Source organism: Phyllobates terribilis, unplaced genomic scaffold (assembly GCF_046119375.1).
Source record: "Phyllobates terribilis strain yellow unplaced genomic scaffold, ASM4611937v1 Scaffold_11__3_contigs__length_659146591, whole genome shotgun sequence".
In the NCBI taxonomy this organism is placed as follows: Eukaryota; Metazoa; Chordata; class Amphibia; order Anura; family Dendrobatidae; genus Phyllobates; species Phyllobates terribilis.
In genome coordinates this window covers 131,508,131-131,531,538 of record NW_027362771.1, presented here as the reverse complement: position 1 = coordinate 131,531,538, position 23,408 = coordinate 131,508,131, and the positions used below count along the sequence as shown (strand labels likewise).

General features: G+C 43.9%; 1 protein-coding gene across 1 annotated transcript in view; it reads left to right on the top strand.

The window, feature by feature from the left end:
- The first annotated feature begins 1,038 nt into the window (after positions 1-1,038).
- Positions 1,039-23,408, top strand: part of LOC141165026 (uncharacterized) — a 105,882-nt gene continuing 83,512 nt past the window's right edge. Inside the window, exon 1 of the mRNA XM_073650677.1 lies at positions 1,039-4,010. Coding sequence (XP_073506778.1) covers positions 4,001-4,010 — 10 coding nt within the window. The 5' untranslated portion in view covers positions 1,039-4,000. The remainder of the gene's footprint in view (positions 4,011-23,408) is intronic.

Genomic DNA, 23,408 nt, shown 5'->3' with positions numbered 1-23,408 from the left:
GGGTTTTCTTTCTATTGCCTCTCCGGTGCACTTGTCCCTTTTTTAATTTTCCTTCTATATATCCATATAGGAACTTATTTTTTGTGGAACAAATAGTAGCTTTTTTCCCCGCAATTTAGTGGTTCATACTGTATAAATTATTGATTGACTTTTATTATTTTATTTTTTGGGGGAATGGAGAAAAAGACAGCATTTCTATGATTACCTTTTTCCAATGACATGCATAGTGTGGTTTAAATAATGTGTCATCTTTTTCCACAGGTCATCATGTTTGCAATGTTATTTGTTCACTATTTTTAAAAACTATATCATGCAACTTATTGAAGAATGTTGTTTTTTTTGGTGGGTAAGGGAGATTGAGGGGTTGGAGTGGACTTTGCATTTTATTAAATTTTTTGAATCTTATTACATTTAATTCTTCTACTTAGGCCTACCAGACTCATGGTAACTGATTTATCGTAGCATCCAACAGGTTATATAGATAAATGCAAGCCCTGCAATCACAAGGGGATGTTAACTCTTCTGTATCTGTCATACACTAAGTGCACCAGAATTTGCACCAAAAAACTTTCATGACTTAACTATGATTAATTTGTGTTTTAGAAACTTTGTGTCACAAAATAATTCACAATTAAGTGGCAAAGTAGCTGCATGGACTTTAGTGACTACACAGATTTTGCAGGTCTTAATGCTATTCATAAAAAAGTTCTGAAACTGTAATTCCATTTCTTTTAGTCAGGTAACTTGAATTTTAGGTTATCATTTTATTTATGTCTGTGTCGAAATGCAAAATTGGCTTGCTTTGAATTGCTGACGTATTTCAATGGCTAAATCACATCTACTAACCATTCGATGTAACATTGGATTGTTCCGGCTGTCACTGTGACAATTGCTTGTAAGCTTCCCAGTGTATTAAGACATATTGACATACTGTTAAGAGCTCTGATGATTGTACACATTTGTTCAACTTGAAATGAATAGACTTAGTTCAGACTTTAACTCAGTCCTATGTCTATTTCCTATTTCTGTTAGATAATTATGGATGGAAGAGTTGGGACCTTGCAAAGAAAAGTTGCTGAACTTTTTTCAAAAGTAGCCAACAGTCTTGTTCTTGAACCTGCACAAAACACCGCAATCTGTCAAGACAACAGAATCGTTGACTTAATTTGTTTTTTTTTTCCAAACCTTCCTTATTCCTTTTTACTTATACATTATGGAACTGGCGCTAATACTGTTGCCTGATAAGAAACCACACACTTAATTGATATGTAACAGCATCAAAATGTATTGTTTATGTTTTTCACAAAAATAATAGTAGAGAATTTCCATTAATTGATGATTGACATCACTCTATGACCCTCTGCTTAGCATGTTCTCCAGAAAAAGCTCCTAGCATGCACTCTAAGCTAGTGAAAAAGGTTATATTAACCCAACAGAGGCTAAAAGAGTGCCCTATTGACTTCTGTTGGGCCAGTATACGTTGACATGAAAAATATAAAAAAATGTATGAAATTTTATGCTAGGTTATTGTCACGGGTGTGTCAGAAGTGACAGACAGTCGCCCTGCACTTGGTTGCAGGAGATCTCTACGTTTGGCATTACAGACATCTTCTTAGAGGCTGTCTCTAGAACCCAGCGGCTACCTTCCTCTGGCTAATTAACACCCTGCCTGGGTGTATAAATACCTGCTGTGTTTCAGAGAGAAGTGCCGGCGATATTCATTACTACTTGTGAAGGCTTTAGCAATAGAAGCACTTTGTCCTCTTTGGAGCTTGAGGACATGTGCGCATTTGTCTGGAGTCGTCTAAAGCTAAGCAATTTCCCCCTGTTTGTGTACCCTTGTTGTCTATAGTGTTTAGTGGAGATCAACTAGTGCTCATCTCCTCCCTTCCCTATCCTTAGCCATACGCCAGGGAAAGACAGGATGAGGCATGTGTGCGGCGATTGGTGAAGAGCCAATACAGGGACGTTAGGGGAGACATGGTGACGCTACATCAATCTAGGAGGTCTCCACTTCCCCCCTTTCTGGGCTCCCTTTCCCTCTTCTCTTTGTGTTGCACTAAGTCTTTCCCACACCTTGCGTGACAGTTATACTATACAAATATACAGTGCAGTATATGTCTTTTACAATGGCAATGCATGCAACTATATGTCTATACAGTGTGATATGTCGAAGCCTACAGGCACAAGAGTACTTGGGAGTTTCTCCTGGTATACACATCAAAAGTAGCGCCATAGCCAGGGGTATACATAGAAATCGTGGGGCCCCATAGCAGAAGTCCTAATTTATCCCCCCTATAAAAAAATAATATTCAGCTGGGAAACAGAATAACATATCTCACAACTTTGCAGCCCTTAAAAACTAATTTCTCTACTATTGAAGCCCCTAAATTCTCACCCCTTGCCCCCATAAAGAAGGATGTCAACAAAAGTGCATCCCCACATTGCCACAAAAATGGATCCCCACATAGCCATGCAACCAGTAAAATGAACCCCCACATAGCCCTGCAAACAGTACAATGACCCCCACATAGCCCTGCAAACAGTAAAATGCACCTCCACATCGCCCTGCAACCAGTAAAATGGACCATCACATAGCCCTGCAAACAGTATAATGGCCCCCACATAACACTTCAAACAGTATAATGGCTCCCACATAGCCCTCCAAATATTATTATGTCCCCACACATAGCCCTCCAAATAGTATGATGGCCCCCAGATAGTCTGCCAAATATTATAATGGACCCCACATAGCCCTTCAAATAGTATAATGGCTCCCACATAGCCTTCCATATAGTATAATGGCTGCCACATAGCACATAGCCCTCCATGTAGTATAATGGCCCCCACATAGCCCTCCATATAGTGTAATGGCCGCCACATAGCCATCCAAATATTATAACGGCTCCCACATTGCCTTCCATATAGTATAATAGACCTCAGATTGCCCTCCATGTAGTACAATGCTCCCCCATTGCCTTCCAAATAGTATAATGCGCCCCCCATTGCGCTGCATATAGTATAATGCGCCCCATTGCCCTCCATAAATTATAATGCACCCCTATAGTCCTCCATATAGTATAATGCACCCCATTGCCCTCTATATAGTACAATGCACCTCCCATAGTCCTCCATATAGTATAATGCACCCCCCATTGCACTTCATGTAGTATAATGCGCCTGCATATAGTATAATGCTCCACACAATGTACTCATTGATAATATAATAAATAATAAAAAATAAATAAATACTCATCTCCCCTCGGTCTCTTGGAGTCATGTAGTGATGTCATCGTGGCTGCTGATCTCAGACACTGAGGGAGAATGATAGCACCGGGCCTCCCGAGTCACAGGCCCCATAGCGGCCGCGTGGTCTGCCGTCATTGGTGGTACACCACTGGCCATAGCGTAATATAATGTGTATTCTAAAAAGATATAATAAATGTATGATTAGACTTGAAAGGTATTTCATAATGAATGTTATGAACAAGAGAAGATGTCAAGCCGTATTAGAAAAGCTAATGATATTGATGACAATGAGGTTGGATGCTTAAGGACATAGATATCCTACAGTTAATACTTAGACCTCGCAATCACGACCTACAATGAGTAGATGCTTAATAGAGAAAATATTTTTTTGCTGACCTTTCTCTTTCTCAATGACCTTTTGGAAATGATGAAATGGTGGTAAATGAAGGTCAGTACATAAATATACAGTAGTATGGAAATAAATAGTATATAGCCGTCTCAGTCTGGAAAAAGTGCTTGCAACGTTGACCGATTTTAATTGCATTGCTCAGGTGTGTGATTTCTTAAAGGTTACAATGTTAGCAATTACACTGGAGGAACATTTTACCATCTGCTGGTATTTTTTTTTTAAATAGAAACAACTAAGTTTCAGAATTGAAGTTGCAATGTCTCAACTTAAGATATGTTCATCTGAAAAGCTGGAACTGAACCAATCTACTGAGAAAAATGATTTGCAGCAGAAGGTGATAGAATGAAAAATGGTAAGAAACAAATCTGTTCTTTGCTGACAGTTAAAAGGAGTTGAGATGGTTTTATTTTAGTCATGCAGTTTGATTGTTTCAGAACATTTACACAGTGAATATAAGGCAGTTTAACACTGACTTGTACTGGCATTAGACAAGCACAAATAATGTTACCAGTTATACTTTACATTTCATAGAATGATATAGAACTATTTCCAATATGCTGTATGAATGACACAGACTAGTTTGCTTCTCAGTTGGAGCCAGCATTGGCAAAGCATTCCACTATCCCTAACGGGGCAATAAGGAATTATACAGTACTTCCAAATAAAACCTCAATACATTGACCATCACATTATTTTTGGAATAGTATTTAACAATCAGTAGCTCAGGAATGAAATGTGTATCTCATGCCTTCCAGCATTAAAAAAAAACAAGAGTGAGGTCTCATGCAAAGTATAAGGAGGTTGTATGGCAGTATACAGCTCCATGTGGTGCAGCCATGTATAAAGATATTTTAGTTTCTTATGAAAGTCACCTTATGGAGTATCCCACAATTATTTTTTGTTCTTTCAGAGTCATGCAGAACAGTTTATGCCTTCTGGATGATAGAATTATTTCACAATTAAATTCACCATGAAAATAGGTGTATGACACTCTGATGTCTCCTTGGACTATATTGGACCCTTTTTGAGCTTTTTAATACACAGCATTAGTAATGTCTAAGTGCGCTCAACCTACCAGGATAGAGAAAAATGGATAGTAACCATCAATATCCAAGAGCCTATTGAAAAACATTGCAGTGTCAGACTTTATAAGCTATTTAAAGTGTAAAAATGATACAAAAATGATCCTTTTCTTTTATAGTAGATGCTTTCCTTGATGGTGTTTATACACAGGCTATACCCTTCTAAAACATTACTTTATTGTTATTCATTAAAACCTCTTATCGACCATATTGACCTAGTATTAACACAGTAATAGTGAAAACTCAAAAAATAAAAATGAAAAATGTAATATACCAGGTGGTCAAGAGTAAAGGGACAGTCACCCTATTATGCCAGCTACTCTCGTTCCTACCTGTCCGCGGTGAAGTGCAAGTGTGCCCCCGCTGCCCGTCGACTAGCCCTGGTAGTCCCTTTAAGGCCCTATGGAAATGAAAGATGAAATGATCTATAGCTCATTAGATAAATAGTATCTACAGTAGTGTAGATAAATAACTCATACCAAACTTGGATCAAGATTATAGATGATACCGTCCTAGAAACGGTTAATAATAAACAGTTTCTTCTTTGCCTCAAATTGTTCTATACTGTGGTAACAAGAACCATAAGACCTGAACTGGATAATAAACTGTCCATGTCCAGGACTAATATACAGGGAAAGACACACTAAACTGGACTGTATTAGTTAGTTTCCCATGGATAGTGTTCCCAGACAAACAGTAGAAAAATATGGGCAACAGTATTAGCACAAGTTTTTGCCAGCCAAATGAATCAATTGCCACAAAAGGATTAGATTGTTTAGCATTATGAGGCTATAATCTGTTTAAACCCATACTATTATCAACAAATTATGTAATGGATTCAAGAGACATTTATTCTAAATAAAAAGAACTCACAAAATAATAGATACATAGTATGTTGCCAAAATAAGACAAATAATGTACAGAGTGTGCTTCACTCGACGATTTCATCTCAAATAGGCTCATCAGGAGTATACACTATACTGTAAGTTCATTAGGAATAAATCTCTTAATATATTGCATATGAAATACAGGTGAGAGCTTATTGGCAGCTAACAAGCATCTCCTATTAAAATGCCACTTTATGGCATCTTTTGGTATGCTGCATGGTGGGAACAGTGTTATGAACTGCTACTGAATAGTATCTCCACCTATCTGGACTCTGTATCCATTGTATGCATGAGGCACTTTATTAAGGGAATCAGTATTATACCCATGAACTAATCATCATGATTTATTTATATGCATTATATTAAGGGATTTATTCCTAATGAACTTACACAGTATGTACTCCTGATGAGCCTATTTAAGGGGAAACGCGTCAAGTGAAGAATAAAACCTCTTATTTATCTAGACTACTGAGCTGTAGATTATGTCATCTGTCATCTCCATAGTGCCTTACAGGGACTACCAGGGCTAGTCGATGGGGAGAGATTGCGCCATTTGCGTTTCACTAGGGTGCCAACCTCTGCAGAAAGGTAGGAACAAGATTAGCTGGCATTATAGGGTCATTATCCCTTAACTCTTGACCACCTGGTATATTACTTCTTTTTTTTTGAGTTTTCACTATTTGGAGTGTGTTAATACTAGGTTAATACAGCCAATAATATGTTTTAATGAATTCCAATAAAGTAATGTTTTAGATGTGTATAGTCTGGGAATACATATGCAATAATATACATTATTTATATACAATAGTTCTGTGATTATTATACACAGGCTGTGTGAATGGAAGAAGCTGCGGCTTTTTCACATCGGGAGTTACAAAATTTGTACTTGTTTGGCGAGTTTCAAGAGTTTTTTTCTCCAAATGAAAAAGTGAAAACATTTTCACCAGGGGTCAAAAAATTATCCCTTGTTTAGGGAGCAAAAACAGCTGTGCTCAGCACTGTTGAAAGCGAATGAAGTAATAACTTTTCAACTAGTAATAAAAAAAAATCCCTTTTTTGGGATCTGCAACAGGATTGTTATTCTCAAAACAAGTAAACAATTATAAAGGCATTTTACCAATCCTTCCAAAAATTATCCCTTTTTTTAAGGAGAAGGAACAGTCTAGCTATTTTCATAGTGAAGACACAATTGCATATTGTCAATAAACCTTTCAAAAAATTAGCCCTATTTTGTGATCTGTTTGATATTTGTGTACCCTCAAGGGAGTACGTTTCACATCAGCATTACCATATATCAATATAAAACACGGTTTGTAGCCAGGAGATGTGTGGTTGGTGTGCCTCTGCAGTGGCAGCAGCAGAAGCCACACACTAGAGAATTACGATGGGGCAGGCAAGGAGATGTATGGCAGTTTAGAACCAGCAATAGCAGGCCCAGCACAGCCCAGCCACAGTCCAGCACAGCAGTACAATCTAGCACTATGAAACAAAGTGGGCAGGCAGCCAGATGATGTGTGGCTTTCATGGTTGTGCATGGCTGTACAATGGCAGTGGCAAAATGCACATGGTTGAAGATTAGAACTGAACAAAAGAAAAGATATCTGGAAGTGTAGGGCCAGCAACAGAAATACTGACAGCAACAGTATTACAGTATAGATGACATGATGGACAGGCAGTAGATGCCTGTCAGAGTGTAGGCCATCGGCACTGGTGGCAGCAGAAGATTGAAATAGAAAACAGTCACGCAGGCAAATTAAATAGGCAATTTAATCATTGGTATCACTGTAGGTGAATGAAAGTCGGCACTGATCCATGACTGGTTCATTTTGACAAATGTAAGGTTTTCCATGCTTGCAGTGGATAACCTGGTCTGCTTTGATGTGACAAAGCCACTAGTATCTGACTGAGAAAGGACACATTCTAGGTACGGCTAAACCTGGCTGTTCAGCCTGTGCATCTTTGCTGAATTTTGGCAGCTTGTCACAATGGTAGATAAAACACCTGATTCATCATGTCAAAGATCAGTTACTCCTGCTGCCTCGACTACTTGCTGTAGACCTAATACTGGTACAGGCAAGGGAACGTTGGATCTGTTGAGATCGCAGAGGAGTCTGCTGGTCGATCATGCCGTTGGCAGGCAGCTGCTCGGAGAAAACTTTGTAGAGCAGGTAAAACAGCTTATCCTGGTAGAAAGCCAATTTAGACTCCCTTTCAAAAGGCGTTAAATAGTACCCCATTTTGTTTTTATAGAAAAGGTCTAAAAACATGGCTAACCAATAGTCATCATTTTTCTTGATGGTAACAATACACTCATCATCCCACAAGCAGTCTACCATACAGCTACCCATGTTGGCCAGCATGACCGAGGCTCATCCTCCTCCTCCACTTTTAAATTCTGCATATATGTTTATTTCCTTTGTGTGTATTGGCGCAAAAAAACAAATTGCACATAATTTCACACAAAACCCCCAAAATGAGCCAGGCAAAACTGTTGGCACTTTTCCAAAATTGTGGGTAAACAAGCATGTGATGCTTGTTCAAACTCAATTGTGGCAAGTAACAGGTGTGGGCAATATGAAAATCATACTTGAGACCAGATAAAAAGGGGAGAAGATGACTCAGTTTTTGCATTGTGTGTCTTTGTGTGCCACACTAAGCATGGAGAACAGAAAGAGGAGACGAGAACTGTCTGAGGACTTGAGAACCAAAATTGTTTAAAAATATCAACAACAACCTGCAGGGATCTTGATGTTCCTTTGTCCACCGTGCACAACATAATGAAGAGGTTTACAACCCCATAGCACTGTATCTAATCTCCCTGGACATGGATAGCATAGAAAAAATTCTGAAAGATTGCAACACAGGACAGTCCAGATGGTGGATAAGCAGCCCCAATCAAGTTCCAAAGAAATTCAAGCTGTCCTGGAGGCTCAGGGTGCATCAGTATCAGTGTGAACTATCTGTCAACATTTGAATTAAATGAAACGCTATGGCAGGAGACCCAGGAGGACCCACTGCTGATACAAAGACATAAAAAACTAGATTGCAGTTTGCAAAAATGTACTTGAGTAAGTCAGAATCCTTCTGGGAAAGCGTCTTGTGGACAGATGAGACTAAAATAGATATTTTTGGTAAAGAGCATCTGTCACGCAAGGTGTGGGAAAGACTTAGTGCAACACAGAGGAAAGATGGAAAGGGAGCCCAGACACTAGGGAAAGGGGGGAGTGGAGACCTCCTAGTCTGGTCTAGTGTCACCCTGTCTCAACTAACGTCCCTATATTGGCTCTTCACCAATCGCCGCATGCGTGCCTCGCCCTGACTTTCTCTGGTGTATGGCTAAGGTTAGGGAAGGGAGGATATGAGCACTAGTCTATCTCCACAAAACTCTATAGACAACAAGGGTAGACAAACAGGGGGCAATTGCTTAGCTTTAGACGACTCCAAACAAATGCGCATACGGCCTCAAGCTCCAGAGAGGACAAAGTACTGCTCTTGCTAAATCCTCACAAGTAGTAATGAATATTGCCGGCACCTCCCTCTCAGACACACCAGGTATTTATACACCCAGGCCAGGAAGCTAATTAGCCAGAGGGAGGTAGCCACTGGGACCTAGAGACAGCCAGCCTCTAAGAAGATGCCTGTAATGCCAAACGTAGAGATCAACCAACTGCAGAGCGACTGTCTGTCATCTCTGACACACCCGTGACAGCATCACTCTACTGTTTACCAAAAATGGAATGAGACCTACAAAGAAAAAAACACAGTACCTACAGTCAAGTTCAAAGGTGCTTTGGGGTTGTTTTGCTGCCTCTGGCACTGGGTGCCTTGACTGTGTGCACAGCATTGTGAAATCTGAAGAATACCAAAGGATTTTGGATATCAATGTAGTTCACAGTGTCAGAAAGCTTGGTTTGCATCCTAGGTGTCACAGGTGTGTCAGATGTAACAGACAGTCGCTCTGCATCTGGCTGCAGAAGGTCACTGCGTTTGGCATTGTAGATGCCTTCTTAATCCTTCTGACTTTTGGACACAGCGGCAACCTCCCTCCTGCTCTGATTGACACACTAGTCTGGGTGTTTATAAACTCTCAGTCTTCTTCAGGGAGTCGCCGTTGATATTCTCATTTTCCCTTGTGAAGGCTTGGAGCTATAGCAGTCGGCTAGCTTCCTCTTTGGTGCCCTTAGAGGACATTTGGGGTTATCTCTCTGGTGTCTGCTCAAGCTAAGTTTTCCCCCCTTTGTTTGTCTCTCTTGTTGTCTTTAGTTTATAGTGGGGACTTACCAGTACTCACCCTCCCTATCAAGGGCCTAGCTCTAGGGATATACAGGGCTTAGGTTTCCTGCTCGGCGATTGGTGTGGATATAGGGATGATAGGGTATGCAGGGTGTTATTAGATCTGCCTAGTGGTCTCCACTCCCCCTTTCCCTAGTGTCTGAGCTTCCTTCTCCTCATCCCTTCGTGTTGCACTTCGTCTTTCCCACACTGTGCGTGACATTATGTCAGGGGTCTTCCAGCAGGACAATGACCCCAAACATATTTCAAGAAGCAACCAGAAATACAGTAGATGGAAACAAAGCGCTGGAGAGTTCTGAAGTGGCCAGCAATGAGTCTGGAGCTAAATCCCACTGAACACCTGTGGAGAGATCTTAAAATTGCTGTTGTGAGAAATATGAGAGACCTGGAGCAGTTTGCAAAAGAAGAGTGGTCCAATATTAAAGTTGAGAGGTGTAAAAAGCTTGTTGATGTTTATGGGAAGTGATTGATTTCAGTTATTTATTCCAAAGGGTGTGCAACCATACAGCGTCAGACTGGCCCGCCGGGACAACAGACGATCCCCCAGTAGGACCCGGGTCCTTGGCTCCGTGGTCTTTCTAACCACAGGCCTATCAGTGGTGTATTCATTTGTCTTTATGGCCGCCAAGAGCATCAGATGCGATATGCTAATGACACTCGACTCCTGCTCTGCTGCGAGCAAGAGCCGAGTGTCAATGCACTGTGCTCCGATTCTCTCGCATTAAAGGATCGCAGCACAGCCGTGGAGGAGATGGATAAATGAATTTTTCCATCTCCTCTGTTGCTGGGGCTGGCAGAAATCACTCTGCACTCGGTGTTATCCAAGTGCAGTCCAATGTTTCACACGCACCCTTAGATTTATATGGGTGCGTGTGATCCGAATTCAGCATGCAATCGCAGCATGCTGCGTTTTTTTTCCGTCTGATCAGAGCAGGAGAAAAAAACGCCATTGAGAACATAAGCATAGGATTAAATTGGTATGAATGCAATCCGATTTTTAATAGGATTGTATTCATCTGATTTAGGGTGCGTGCGCACAATCAGAATTTGCTTGCAGAAATTTCTGCAGCATTTCTGCAAGGTTCTGCACCTATTGGCATTGTTTTTGATGCGTTTTCATGCGTTTTTGCCTGCAGATTTTCCATGTGTTTTTTCCAATGCATTGTATAGGAAAAATGCAGGCAAAACGCACAAAGAATGGACATGCTTCTTCTTGTAACGCATATGAAATTATGTAAGGAAAAATCCTGATCATGTGCACAGATTTTGCAAAATCTCATAAGAAATGCTGGGATAAGGTTTGCAATGCGTTTTTGGGGCCAATTCTGTGGGTCGATTTACCGCATCAAAAACGTGTGCACATAGCCTTAATCACAAGTGGGAGCAAGCCCAACCTGTTGATCAGTGATGACTTGTTTTCACCAAAGAACCCTTTAATGCAGGGGTCTCAAACACGCGGCCCGCGGGCCACATGCGGCCCCTCCGGCTGCTTCTTGCGGCCCGCAGGCACAGACCCCGTAACGATCGCGGCTCTCTCCAGCCGCCGCCGACATCAGCGCTGTAGTCCAGTGTATTGCCGCGCAGAGACCGGCTCTCTGCACAGCAATACCAGTGTCAGCCGCCGGCCTATCAGAGGCCAGCAGCTGACATCTGCATCCCAGCGCAGCAGCTTATGACGTCACTGCCATGCGTAGATGTCAGCTGCTGGCCTCTGATAGGCCGGCGGCTGACACTGGTATTGCTGTGCAGAGAGCCGGTCTCTGCGCGGCAATACACTGGACTACAGCGCTGATGTCGGCGACGGCTGGAGAGAGCCGCGATCGTTACGGGGTCTGTGCCTGCGGGCCACAGGTGCAGAAAGGACGCCGAGGGAACGGAGGACAGGTGAGAATCTCTTTTTTTTTTTTTCCTCTGTCATGTGAAATACAGCACAGGGGGGCACTGACCGCAGTATGGGGGGACGGGGAACCTGACCGCAGTATGGGGGGATGGGGACCCTGACCGCAGTATGGGGGGACGGGGACCCTGACCGCAGTATGGGGGGACGGGGACCCTGACCGCAGTATGGGGGAACCTGGATGGGGGACCATGTCTGTAATATGGGGGACCATGTCTGTAATATGGGGGACCTGTATGGGGGACTATGTCTGTAATATGGGGGACCTGGATGGGGGACCATGTCTGCAATATGGGGGGCCATGTCTGCAGTATGGGGGACCTGGATGGGGAACCATGTCTGCAATATAGGGGACCATGTCTGCAATATGGGGGACCTGGATGGGGGACCATGTCTGCAATATGGGGGACCATGTCTGCAATATGGGGGACCATGTTTGCAATATGGGGGACCTGGATGGGGGACCATGTCTACAGTATGGGGGACCATGTTTGTAATATGGGGGACCTGGATGGGGGACCATGTCTGCAATATGGGGGACCTGGAGGGGAGACCATGTCTGCAGTATGGGGGACCTGGATGGGGGACCATGTCTGCAGTATGGGGGACCATGTCTGCAGGTTGGGAGACCATGTCTGCAGTATGGGGGACCTGGATGGGAGACCATGTCTACAGTATGGGGGACCTGAATGGGAGACCATGTATACAGTATCTACAGTATGGGGGACCTGAATGGGAGACCATGTCTGCAGTATGCGGGAACTGGATGGGAGACCATGTCTGCAGTATGGGGGAACTGGATGGGAGACCATGTCTGCAGTATGGGGGACCTGGAGGGAAGACCATGTCTGCAGTGTGGGGGACCTGGATGGGAGACCATGTCTGCAGTATGGGGGACCTGGATGGGAGACCATGTCTGCAGTATGGGGGACCTGGATGGGAGACCATGTCTGCAGTATGGGGGACCTGGATGGGAGACCATGTCTGCAGTATGGAGGACCTGGATGGGAGGCCATGTCTGCAGTATGGGGGACCTGGATGGGAGACCATGTCTGCAGTATGGGGGACCTGGATGGGAGACCATGTCTGCAGTATGGGGGACCTGGATGGGAGACCATGTCTGCAGTATGGGGGTCCTGGAGGGGAGACCATGTCTGCAGTATGGGGGACGTGGAGGGGAGACCATGTCTGCAAGAGGAGGACCAGTTCAAAAGGTGTATAGAAAATAAAATGGTATCACTAAAAATGTCACTTTGTCATACAAATAATGCGGCCCCCCAAATTAAATGTTTTTCCGTGTGCGGCCCATATGCCCAGCTGAGTTGAGACCCCTGCTTTAATGCAAACTACCGCAATTGTACATCCCAGTTTTGGTGGCGCACAGCAGATGTGCAGGAGCTGCCTGTGATTTACAGTTGACGCTCCACTATAATGGGGATATCGGCTAACAGATATTTGCATATAACTATAGGGTGGGCCCCTAGGATCAATTCACCCTGAGGGCCCCAGACACCCCAGTCCGACAGTGCAACCATGTATTAAGTTGAGAGTGCCAACAATCTTGTCCGGCCCATTTTTGAGGTTTTGAGGGTAAGTCCTAGCACTGACCAGGCCAGGTAGGTGAAGGTTAAGTCCTAGCAGTGCATGTCTTGATAAGGAGTGCACCTGCAGTGTTTTGTTAAGAACCAGGAGATGAGTTCAACATTGCTGCTGGTGAGTCAGTGTGTCTGCTGGACGTTGAAGCAGAGGCGAAATTGCTAAAGCCTGTGTGAGAGTAGCCAAGATGTGAGCTGTAGCTGGGAGAGAGACAACTGAGATGTGCAACTGATTAAAAAGTGAAAAACAAAAATTCTAAAACATCTCGATTGATTCAGTAAAGAGCATGAACAACACATGCAGAAATACTCGCACTTACACATCTTTGAATACCATCAATAAAGTTATGAATGGTTGAGGAATGTTCTACCACGCTAAATACACTTGCATAGCTCCCAACCATCCCGAATTCAGCGGGACTGTCCCATCATGGCACAGCTGTTCTACCGGCTTCTATACTCGCCTCTCTGATGCATCTTCATTGCTCCGTAGCTACTCCTCCTCGTGGCAGGGCCGGCCCGAGAGATTACGGCGCCCTAGGTGAAACTATTTTGTTGCGCCCCTACTATTCTTGGCAGTAGATGAAAACTTGGGATATAAATTTAGGAGCAAAATAAACAACAATGATTAATTAACTCTCTCCTAACTCTTTAATCTTCTGAGAAGTTGTATAGGACAAATATATACAAAGTAATCAATAACACAAAACAAAAACGACCATAGGTAATTAAAATTTTTGTTTCCTTGCCTTTTTTTTTTAAAAGGATGACACTAAGTCACCGAGATTAATTTGTTTAGCAACTTCAGATTCTATCGAAATTGTTGCCAACCCAACCAACCTCTCTTGCGTCATATTTGCCCTTAAATATGTTTTAATTAGCTTTAGTTTTGAGAAGCTTCTCTCTCCTGAGGCCACGGACACAGGCAGAGTCAAAAGAATTCTTAGAGCCACCACCAGGTTGGGGACACTTTCTTTCAAGTCAGATTTAAGCAAAAGTTCAAGAACGTCTTTTGGTGATGAATCTTCTGGAACACGTCTTGACATTGCCTGCAGTTCACCACATAGCTCTATGGCATCGATGTCTTTTACTTCGTTGTGTGTAAGAGACTTTTCCAGAGCTTTACACTTATCCAGAACAAATTTGCTTGGTTTTCCCTCAAGTGAACGGATGTGGTACAAAAATCCAAATTTCAATTCCATTTCTTTCAGCTGAGTGAACCGCTCATCAACTGAATTTATAGCAGTATCTAAGATCGCAAAGTAAAAGTTAATTTTGAAACTCTGTTTCTCATCTCTTATGGGCTCATCTTTCCCTTCATAAGAGAACTGTCTGGTTTTTTTCTTTAAACGTTTTGGCGCAGAACTTGACTCAAAATTAGCTGGTATGCCAAGCTCTTCTGCGATTTCCCTCGCATCAACTAACAGCTTCTCAAACTCTTCATCGCTTCTTAATGATTGCAGATATTTCTTTGTTTTGTCAAGGTGTTGAGAGGCAGCAGCTAAATCGAATTCTTGTGACTGAAGTAACTTACTTGTCAAATTGATTTCGTACAAAATGTTGAACCATACTAGAACAGATGTAACAAAAGAAAAGGTTCCAACTTGTTTAGCAAGACCTTGAGCTTCTAGCCGGGAGACATTTCCAGAGCTTCCTGTGAGACTAATATTTTCTGTTATGTCCATTAGGGCATCATGGACTTCGCTCAATTGGTAACAGAGGGAGGCCAGAGCATCAATTCTACTTTCCCACCTTGTTTCGCTTAGAGGTTTTAGAGTCAGAGATGGCAAATGACGCACGAGTACTTCCCAACGCTGAGTTGACGAAGAGAAAAATACGTAGAGATTTTGAACTAACAGGAAAAAAGTTGTCGCTCCAAAACAACATTTAGCGGCATCGTTGATGACTAAGTTTAGAGAATGGGAGCTGCAAGGCACAAAGAATGCACGTGGGTTTATGTCCAAAATTCGTCTTTGTAGTCCAATGTTTTTTCCCTTCATGTTGCTCCCATTGTCATAGCCTTGCCCTCGTAAGTTGTCCACAGAGAGCGACAGTTCTTCAAATTTGTTCAAGACAGCGGCTGTCAAACCACCTCCAGTTGTATCAGAAACAGGAATGAATCCCAAGAAGTGCTCTTTAATTTCAAACTTTTTGTCTTCTGATGTGGAAACAAACCGAACAATGATAGTCATTTGTTCAACATGAGACACGTCAGAAGTACAATCCAGCACTACAGAAAAGTATTTTGCAGTTTTGACATTGTCAAGAATCTTTTCCTGAATACCATTACTTAGCAGTTGAATCATCTCATTCTGTATTGTTTTTCCCAAATAATGTGCATGAATCTCTTTGTCCCGGATTTTCCAAATGTGCTCACACATGACGGGATCGAACATAGCCAAATACTCCACAAATTTCAAAAAGTTCCCATTATTAGATGCAAACAATGCATCATTTGATCCACGGAATGCTAAGTTTTGTGTACCTAGTACCCTCACTAGAGCTATCAACCTTTCTAAAATTTGATGCCAGTATTTTTCTTGCTCTTCAATTTTCCCTAAGTGTTCTTCGTCAATGGTCTTGTTCATCTTAAGTCTATTTTTGAGTTCCTTCCATTTTTGAAAGCTAATCATGTGATCTTTGCTTTTTTCGTGGCTGGCTAAAATAGCAGATATGTTTTTCCAGTCATTTACACCATCAGTACCTAAGGCTGAGCGTTTGATGATTCCTAGTTGAAGTGATGAGTCTGGAAACAACGTGCAGCAAAAACAAAAAACTGAATTTTTCTGAATAGAATACGCTAGCCAATTGCGTTCGAGACTTTCACCATTGACAAGACGACGTTTATAGTGAACACAAGAAAATTTTCTACGATTAGTGTCCAAAGGAAAATCGAAATCTTTAACTTGTGTGGGGCCGAGTTTTACTACATCTAGGCGTAAGTCATCATTGATTACGGTCCACATAGCGGGATCTTCCGAATAGTCTTTGCGTAGTATTTCTATAGATGTACCAGCCTCCATGTCAGTACTGGTACTTTGATCAGATCTACCACCAGATATTGATGGTTGTAGTTCACTATTTTCAGCATGAGAAACAAATTCTATTTCCACATTCGATATTTCCGAGGCAACAGAAGCCTGTTGTTCCAACGTTTGGAATTCCACGTCTTCATTTCTATTGCTTAGATATTTTAAAAATGACCCTTTGATTTTTGAAAGTGATTTCTCCTCCTCAGCTTTTCTTTTATGGTTCTGAAACCCCGAAAGTTTTTTCTTCTTATCAGCCATGACTCATTACAACACACAGCATTTACCTAAAAGTTAACGCGCCGATTAAAATTGTTATCTGAACATTATATAATACGATTTTACTTTTAAGACAAAAACCACAAATTTCTTTAACAATTTCCAATGTTTCCAATATTTTTGAAAATCAAAACAATATACCTACCTCGCAGCGCCTAACACTTTAGAACCTAGGCCAAAAATTTACTAAAAACCTCCTATTTTCTATTTGCATTCATGAAACCTCATGGAACAATGAATCTAATGAATATACAAAATAACAACAATGGCTCACATGATAAAGCATGCAAACAGTAGAGACATACCTCGAAAATATTATAATCGCCGATATGCAAAAAACGTAGATACTATCTCCCTTGCCTTAGATAGCCTGACTGGCAGTCCAGGCAGTCTACGCCAATGCGTCAAAACAGACTCCTCCCACTAGCCGCATCGACTGCTGATGACATCTATCAATATAATCGCCAACTAGTACCTAGTACCTAAAGTCCAAACTACGTATAAATAGGCCATATGGTACACCTACCTTTTAAGTATACGTATTTTTTTCTCTCGGACGCCCCCTTAGTGTAGTGTGTGCATTTTTGGTTGTTTGCTTTGCTTTGCCAACATTTGAAAACTTAGGAGCAAAATAAACGCGCGGGATCAAACACCTGTCAGCAGACGATGCAAACGACTCACGTCTGTAGTTTAGCGCCTCCTTTCCGTGCGTAAATTGAAGCTCAACGGTTTTTCTTTTAAGTTTATGGTAAAAAAATTTATGTACACTTTTCTTTCCATCCCTAAAACTTTTTGCCTTTTGAAAAGATTTTTTATAATTTTTTCTCTGGCGCCCCCTTAGGGTCGGTGCCCTAGGCGGCCGCCTAGTTCGCCTATACGTTCGGGCCGGCCCTGCCTCGAGGAGTGGGGCTGATCATCTATTCTCTGTGCATAAATTAAATATTCACCTCTTCTTCTTCCTGTCATCGGTCTCACCTGGGACACAAACTCACATCATAGTGTGTATCTTAGTGCTCACAGGCTGTTGCTCTACCACTGAGCTACAGCCCATAATAACATGACCAGGAGAATTTGGTTATCTTGACCTCTATATTGCAGGCATACTGAGGTGAAGAAAAATATTTTTTTTGTTCTTATAAAAGTAGTAAAAATAATAAGAAGTTACAAAATATTTTTTTAGTCTTTCAGTCTACACAGATCATGAACCCACAACCTTCATATTACAGATTAGAGTTTTATTCTGCTGAGCCACAAGTTCTAGTGATATTACTAGGAGAATTTTGTGTACTTGATGTATAATGCAGGAGCTGACTACATGACTGCGTATTGTCTGCTGCTTTTTTTGCACAAAAATTCTGCTGTGTTTAACTGTCCAAGCAAAGTGGATGTGATTTCACGAGAACTGCACCAGCTATTAGATTTCACCAAACAGTATTTTACTATTTTACATTATTTTAAAGTTAGTATTTATCTCTATTCCTGTCTGTCCATCTGTTTTTACAGGTGTTCTTCCTTGCCCTTTTCTTTCCTTGCTTTTCCCATTCCTTTTCTTCCCCTCCTACCTTTTAAACTGTTTTATATATAAGGTATCTTATAATTGTATCATAACCCCTTTCCCTTGCCTATCCTGTAGATACCAATCTTTTTCATTTTCCTTCTATCCCTTTAATTTTTTCTTTTTTCCTTTTTTTCCATTTTCCTAATAAATCATATTTTTCCTTCCTCCTTCTCATCCTTAATCCTTTATTTTGCCTATATCTTTAATTCCTCAAAATGTTGTTTTTTGCTTTAATTTTTTTCTTGTTTGCTTCTATATTGCTGTGTACTTATAATATGTCTCCCCCTTTTTCTTTACCCCATTTATGTAAAAAATCCTTCATAAAAACTACTTTAACAAAAAAGGTGCCTGTTGTGTGCCCAAGGATGCTGCCAACCTGTGCGGTTTTGGTGTTTTTTTTTCTCTGGATGCTTCTATGTGGAGCCTTAAAAAAACACATGTAAAAAGCTGCAGATACTTTGTTAGGTGCAGAATCAAAGCTTTTCTGTACTATAAAAAGCACATTAAAAACGCGGCTTCACATCTGCACCAGAAACGCATCAAATAAGGGGGAGAAGATTGTTATTGAGTAGTTTGGTGCGAACATCTGCAGAAAACAAAAAACACAGTATTTCTGCAACGTGTGAACATGGCCTTACAGACACCAAAAAAAAAACAAATGTCATATAGTGAAGCTACATAAAAATGAGAAAGTTCTGGCGGCTTTGACTGGAAATAAACAAAAAATAATCCACAGGTTGCCCTGGGTGATCAAAAGCTGCGCCAGGGACGCCGGAAGGTAAGAGATTTGCGGCCTCCCATCCAGCGGCCAGGTAGCACTGACCTGGATGCTGGACCAGAGACCCGTGAATCCATCCGCTCATCTCTAGTCCCAACTGTCCTGGATACAGCTGACAGTCCCGGTTTTGGGTCTACGCCCTGCAGTCTCGGGCGTCTGCTGAATATCCCTCACTGCCAGCACCCTACTGACAACCCCTCCTGCCAGGGGAGGAAGAAATGGTAAATGTGGATTGGGGTGTGGACAGGCGTCGCATCATCTGTCCCTTATTCTGTTCTTCAAAAGTTGTGAGGTATGCACTTGGGTATGCAGACCATCAAGATCCACTGCTGGCAGCTCCCTTTATAATTGCAGACCAATAACGTCCCAGATGTCCTTGATGGTTGATAGGAGAGAAGTCCAGAGACGCTGCAAGCCTTGGTATCACATATATGCTTATGACTCGCCCCCTGGGCCGTGGGGCACTCGGATCCGGGCAATAGGGAACAATGGGAGTAGTAGTGGCAACCCGGTTCCGTGGCTCAGGGTGGTCAGGCCAGTGGTAGTCCGTTATGTGCTATTGATTATGTCCGACTACGCCACCCGTGGATTTGCGGTCATTAGGAACCGCCGCTGCATGCAGACCGCTGGGGCTGATGAGGTGTGCAGCTAGGATAGTATGACTCCCCACGGGAAGAGTGCGGCCCCAGGGCAGTGTAGTGGATGGTGGGAGTGATGGTAGTGAGAGTCCCAGTGCTGATAGTGCTGGAGGAGCAAAGGAGCACACAGACAACAGGTTGCAGTCCAGGGTCTTTACTAAAGCAGGTAAACTGACCCATAAACAGTCCCAGCTAGGAGGGGACCTGGATGTCTGAGAGCAACGGGGAAATTGGCCCTGGTCAGGGTGAGGGTGCAGGCCTACCGTGCTTTCTGCGCTCCTTCTGGCTATCTCCTTGTTATAGGGTAACAGCCCATGTTTCCGAGCTTTCCGTGTATTCTCGCCTGTATGGCCTGCGACGTGGGTTCCTTTCTGCTCCCAGCCTTGTACGGCTTTACTGGTCCCTTCTGTTGTGGCAGGGCCTCCAGGCTTCTTAGGCCAAGGAATATACAGTCCCTTGCGGACTGGTTCTCTGCTGGAGGATGTAGAATCCTACCAGCCTCAGACACCAAAGTCTGGTAAAGTAAGTCTTTTATCTGCCAAGACAGGCTCTCTTCGCCTCTTGTCTCTGGCTTGTGGCTCTCCTCCTGCCACACTTCCTCTTAGGTGCAGTGCAACTCTCTGTCCCTGCTCTGCTCTGGGACAAGTCTCAGTGCTGAGACAGGCCATCAAGTTCTCTCTAACCCTGCCCCCAGTACCAGCTTTTATAGGGGCAGCCAGCTCCCCCTACTGGCCTGAGACAGGAGGCATTGCATGCCAATGTTCCCCTGACTAGAGAACCTCCCCCTTGCTCTCAGACACAGCTTTATTACATTTTGTGGCATCCAGGCCAGGGTGACACATTCCCCCCTAGTGAAATTTAGTACTCGGGACTAAACAGTAAATAAAGAATAACATGCATAACCATAAAACATTAACAGACAGACGACGCACAAATTGAGTTCTTTAGGTCACAGTGTGGCCTGTGACCGGGTATCCATATCACCAGCACAACGGGGAGCCTTAACCAGGTGGGGGTCTGTCCTACCCCAAGTCCTTTACAGTCTTAGTTCATTCCTGGGTTAGGCTCCGAATGCAGTCCATACAAGGTCCTGGTTATAAAAAGTCCATAACCTGTGAGTCCTTAAGGTAGCTGCAAGAAACTGAAACACAGAATTACCAAACATGCATGTAACTTTGCAAACAATTCAACATTTGGCAACAGGGTCATTTACAATCTTAGTACACTCTATATTTTCCAGCGAGCGGGTATCTGCCCCTTTGTGCTCCTGGTTGACCTCCTTAACCCACTGTCTGGTGGTGGACCAACCTGGCTTTCCCCTCTAGCGTTAGGGGTACAGCTAACAGCTGGGTGTACAGGTAGGGCAGGCAGCTGTCTGCGGGTCCTTTGGCTTACCGCAGGCATGGCAGGCTCACTGTCAACAGAGGGTTGACTCTCCTGGGCTGCTGGTACAGGCTCTTCTGCCTCTGGAGTTGCTTGCTCTTCTTCACCTTCCGGCTCTGGTGTTGGTTGTTGCTGTGCCGGTTGCAGGAAATGCAGGACGGGTACCACTATGGCATCATTTATGCGAGTCCAGGACTGAGGGAACTCTCCGAGAACGGTGCTGATCATTTCTTCCTTGTCCTCTGCGGGTTCAAGGTCACTCTGATCCTCTTCTGCACTACGGAGTTGCTCGGGGCACCTTTTGAGGTGGTCTCTGGAGACGACACTAGTGGTTTCTCCTCCGTCCTTGGTGATTACGCACACCTTTGGGTTGTCGTGGTCAGACTGCAGTACTGTGTAGGGTTCCCTTTCCCACTGGTCGTCCAACTTATGTAGCCTTCTTTTTCGCTTTAGGACTTGCTCACCAGGTTCTAGGGGACCAGCAGGGGCGTGTTGATTGAAGAGTTTTTCTTGCCTCTCTCTCACCTGGGCCAGGCTCTTCTCCACACTCTCCTGTACCTTCTTGTACTGCAGTTGCCTTTCCGTATCCCAGTCCGCATCCGGGGAGGTGTCCTCAGGTATTAGGACTCCCATCTCCAGGTCTACGGGCAGCTTACCTGGTCTAGCTCGCATCAGGTAAGCCCGGGTGCAGTTTGTAGCATTCACCGGGATATTGTTGTATAGGTCTATCAGGTCCGGCAGTTTTTCTGGCCACCGGCTGCGTTCCTCCAGGGGCAACGTCTTCAGGAGATCAATGACTATATTGTTCATCTTCTCACACATCCCGTTGGTTTGGGGGTGGTAAGGCGTTGTACGAATCTTCTTACAGCCATAGAGGTTGCAGAACTCCTGGAAGATTTCAGCCTCGAACGCTGGACCCTGGTCTGTCAGGACCTGTTCCGGATACCCGTGTGGACGACAGAAGTATTGCTGGAAGGCTCTGGCCGCTGTTTGGGCTGTCAAGTCCTTTACCGGGACCACCACTAGAAAACGGGAATAGTGGTCCACGATTGTCAGGGCATAGATGTATCCAGACCGGCTTGGAGCCAATTTGACGTGGTCCAGAGCTACCAGCTCAAGAGGCTGCGTGGTGACGATGGGCCTCAAGGGTGTCTTCTGGCTGGTGCGGTCCTTCCTCCTCAGGTGACAAGGGCCACAGTCTCTGCACCACTTTTCTACAGCTCCTCTCATGCCGACCCAAAAGAACCTTCCTCTTAGCAGGAACTCCAGTTTCTTCCAACCGAAGTGTCCCGCTCTGTCATGGTAAGCCCCCAGGACCATAGCTGCATCCCGCCTTGGGACTACGACTTGCCAGGTCAGCTCGTGCGTCCGGTGGTTAACAATCCTTCTGCACAACTTGCCTTCGTAGAGGAACAGCTTGCTCTTCTCCTTCCATAGCTGCTTGGCTTCCTCTGGGGCATCTGGATCTAGGCGGGCATCTTCCCGGGTCAGCAGATCTTTCACCAGGCGGACTGCAGGGTCACTATCTTGGGTCTCGGCCCAGCTGTGGTGAGGTAGGGGATTGATCATCACAGTTGTTAGATCCTCCTCCTTCACGCGGTGAGAGTGTTGAGCGGCTCCATACCGGTGAAACGCGGGGAGTTCTACCTCCTCCAGCTCTTCTGGGTCTTCGTCACCCTCAGGTAAGTGAGGCATTCTTGATAGTGCGTCCGCGTTGACATTGGTTTTGCCTGCCCGGTACTTGATCACGAAGTCATAGTTGGAGAGACGGGCCATCCACCGCTGTTCCAGGGCACCCAGTCTTGCATTGTCCAGGTGTGTCAACGGGTTGTTGTCCGTGTACACGGTGAACTTTGCGGAGGCCAGGTAATGCTTGAAGCGTTCTGTCACGGCCCACACCACTGCCAAAAATTCTAGCTTGAAGGAGCTGTAATTCTCCGGGTTCCTCTCGGTGGGCCTCAGCTTCCGGCTGGCGTAAGCGATCACCCGTTCTCTGCCCTGTTGGTTTTGGGACAGTACGGCTCCCAGTCCCACATTACTGGCGTCTGTGTGGAGAATGAAAGGCTGGCCGTAATCAGGGTAGGCCAGGATCTCATCCCCCGTGAGGGCCATCTTTAACTGGCGGAAGGACTCCTCTTCCGGTTTATCCCACTTGAAGGGTGGCTTCTGACTCCTGGACTTAGACTGTCCGATCAGGAGGTCCTGCATAGGAGCTGCCATCTTAGTGAACCCGGGGATGAACCTTCGGTAGTAGCCTACCAACCCGAGAAACTGTCTCACCTCTTTGATGTTCGAGGGGTTTGGCCAGCTCTTGATTGCCGTGACCTTGTC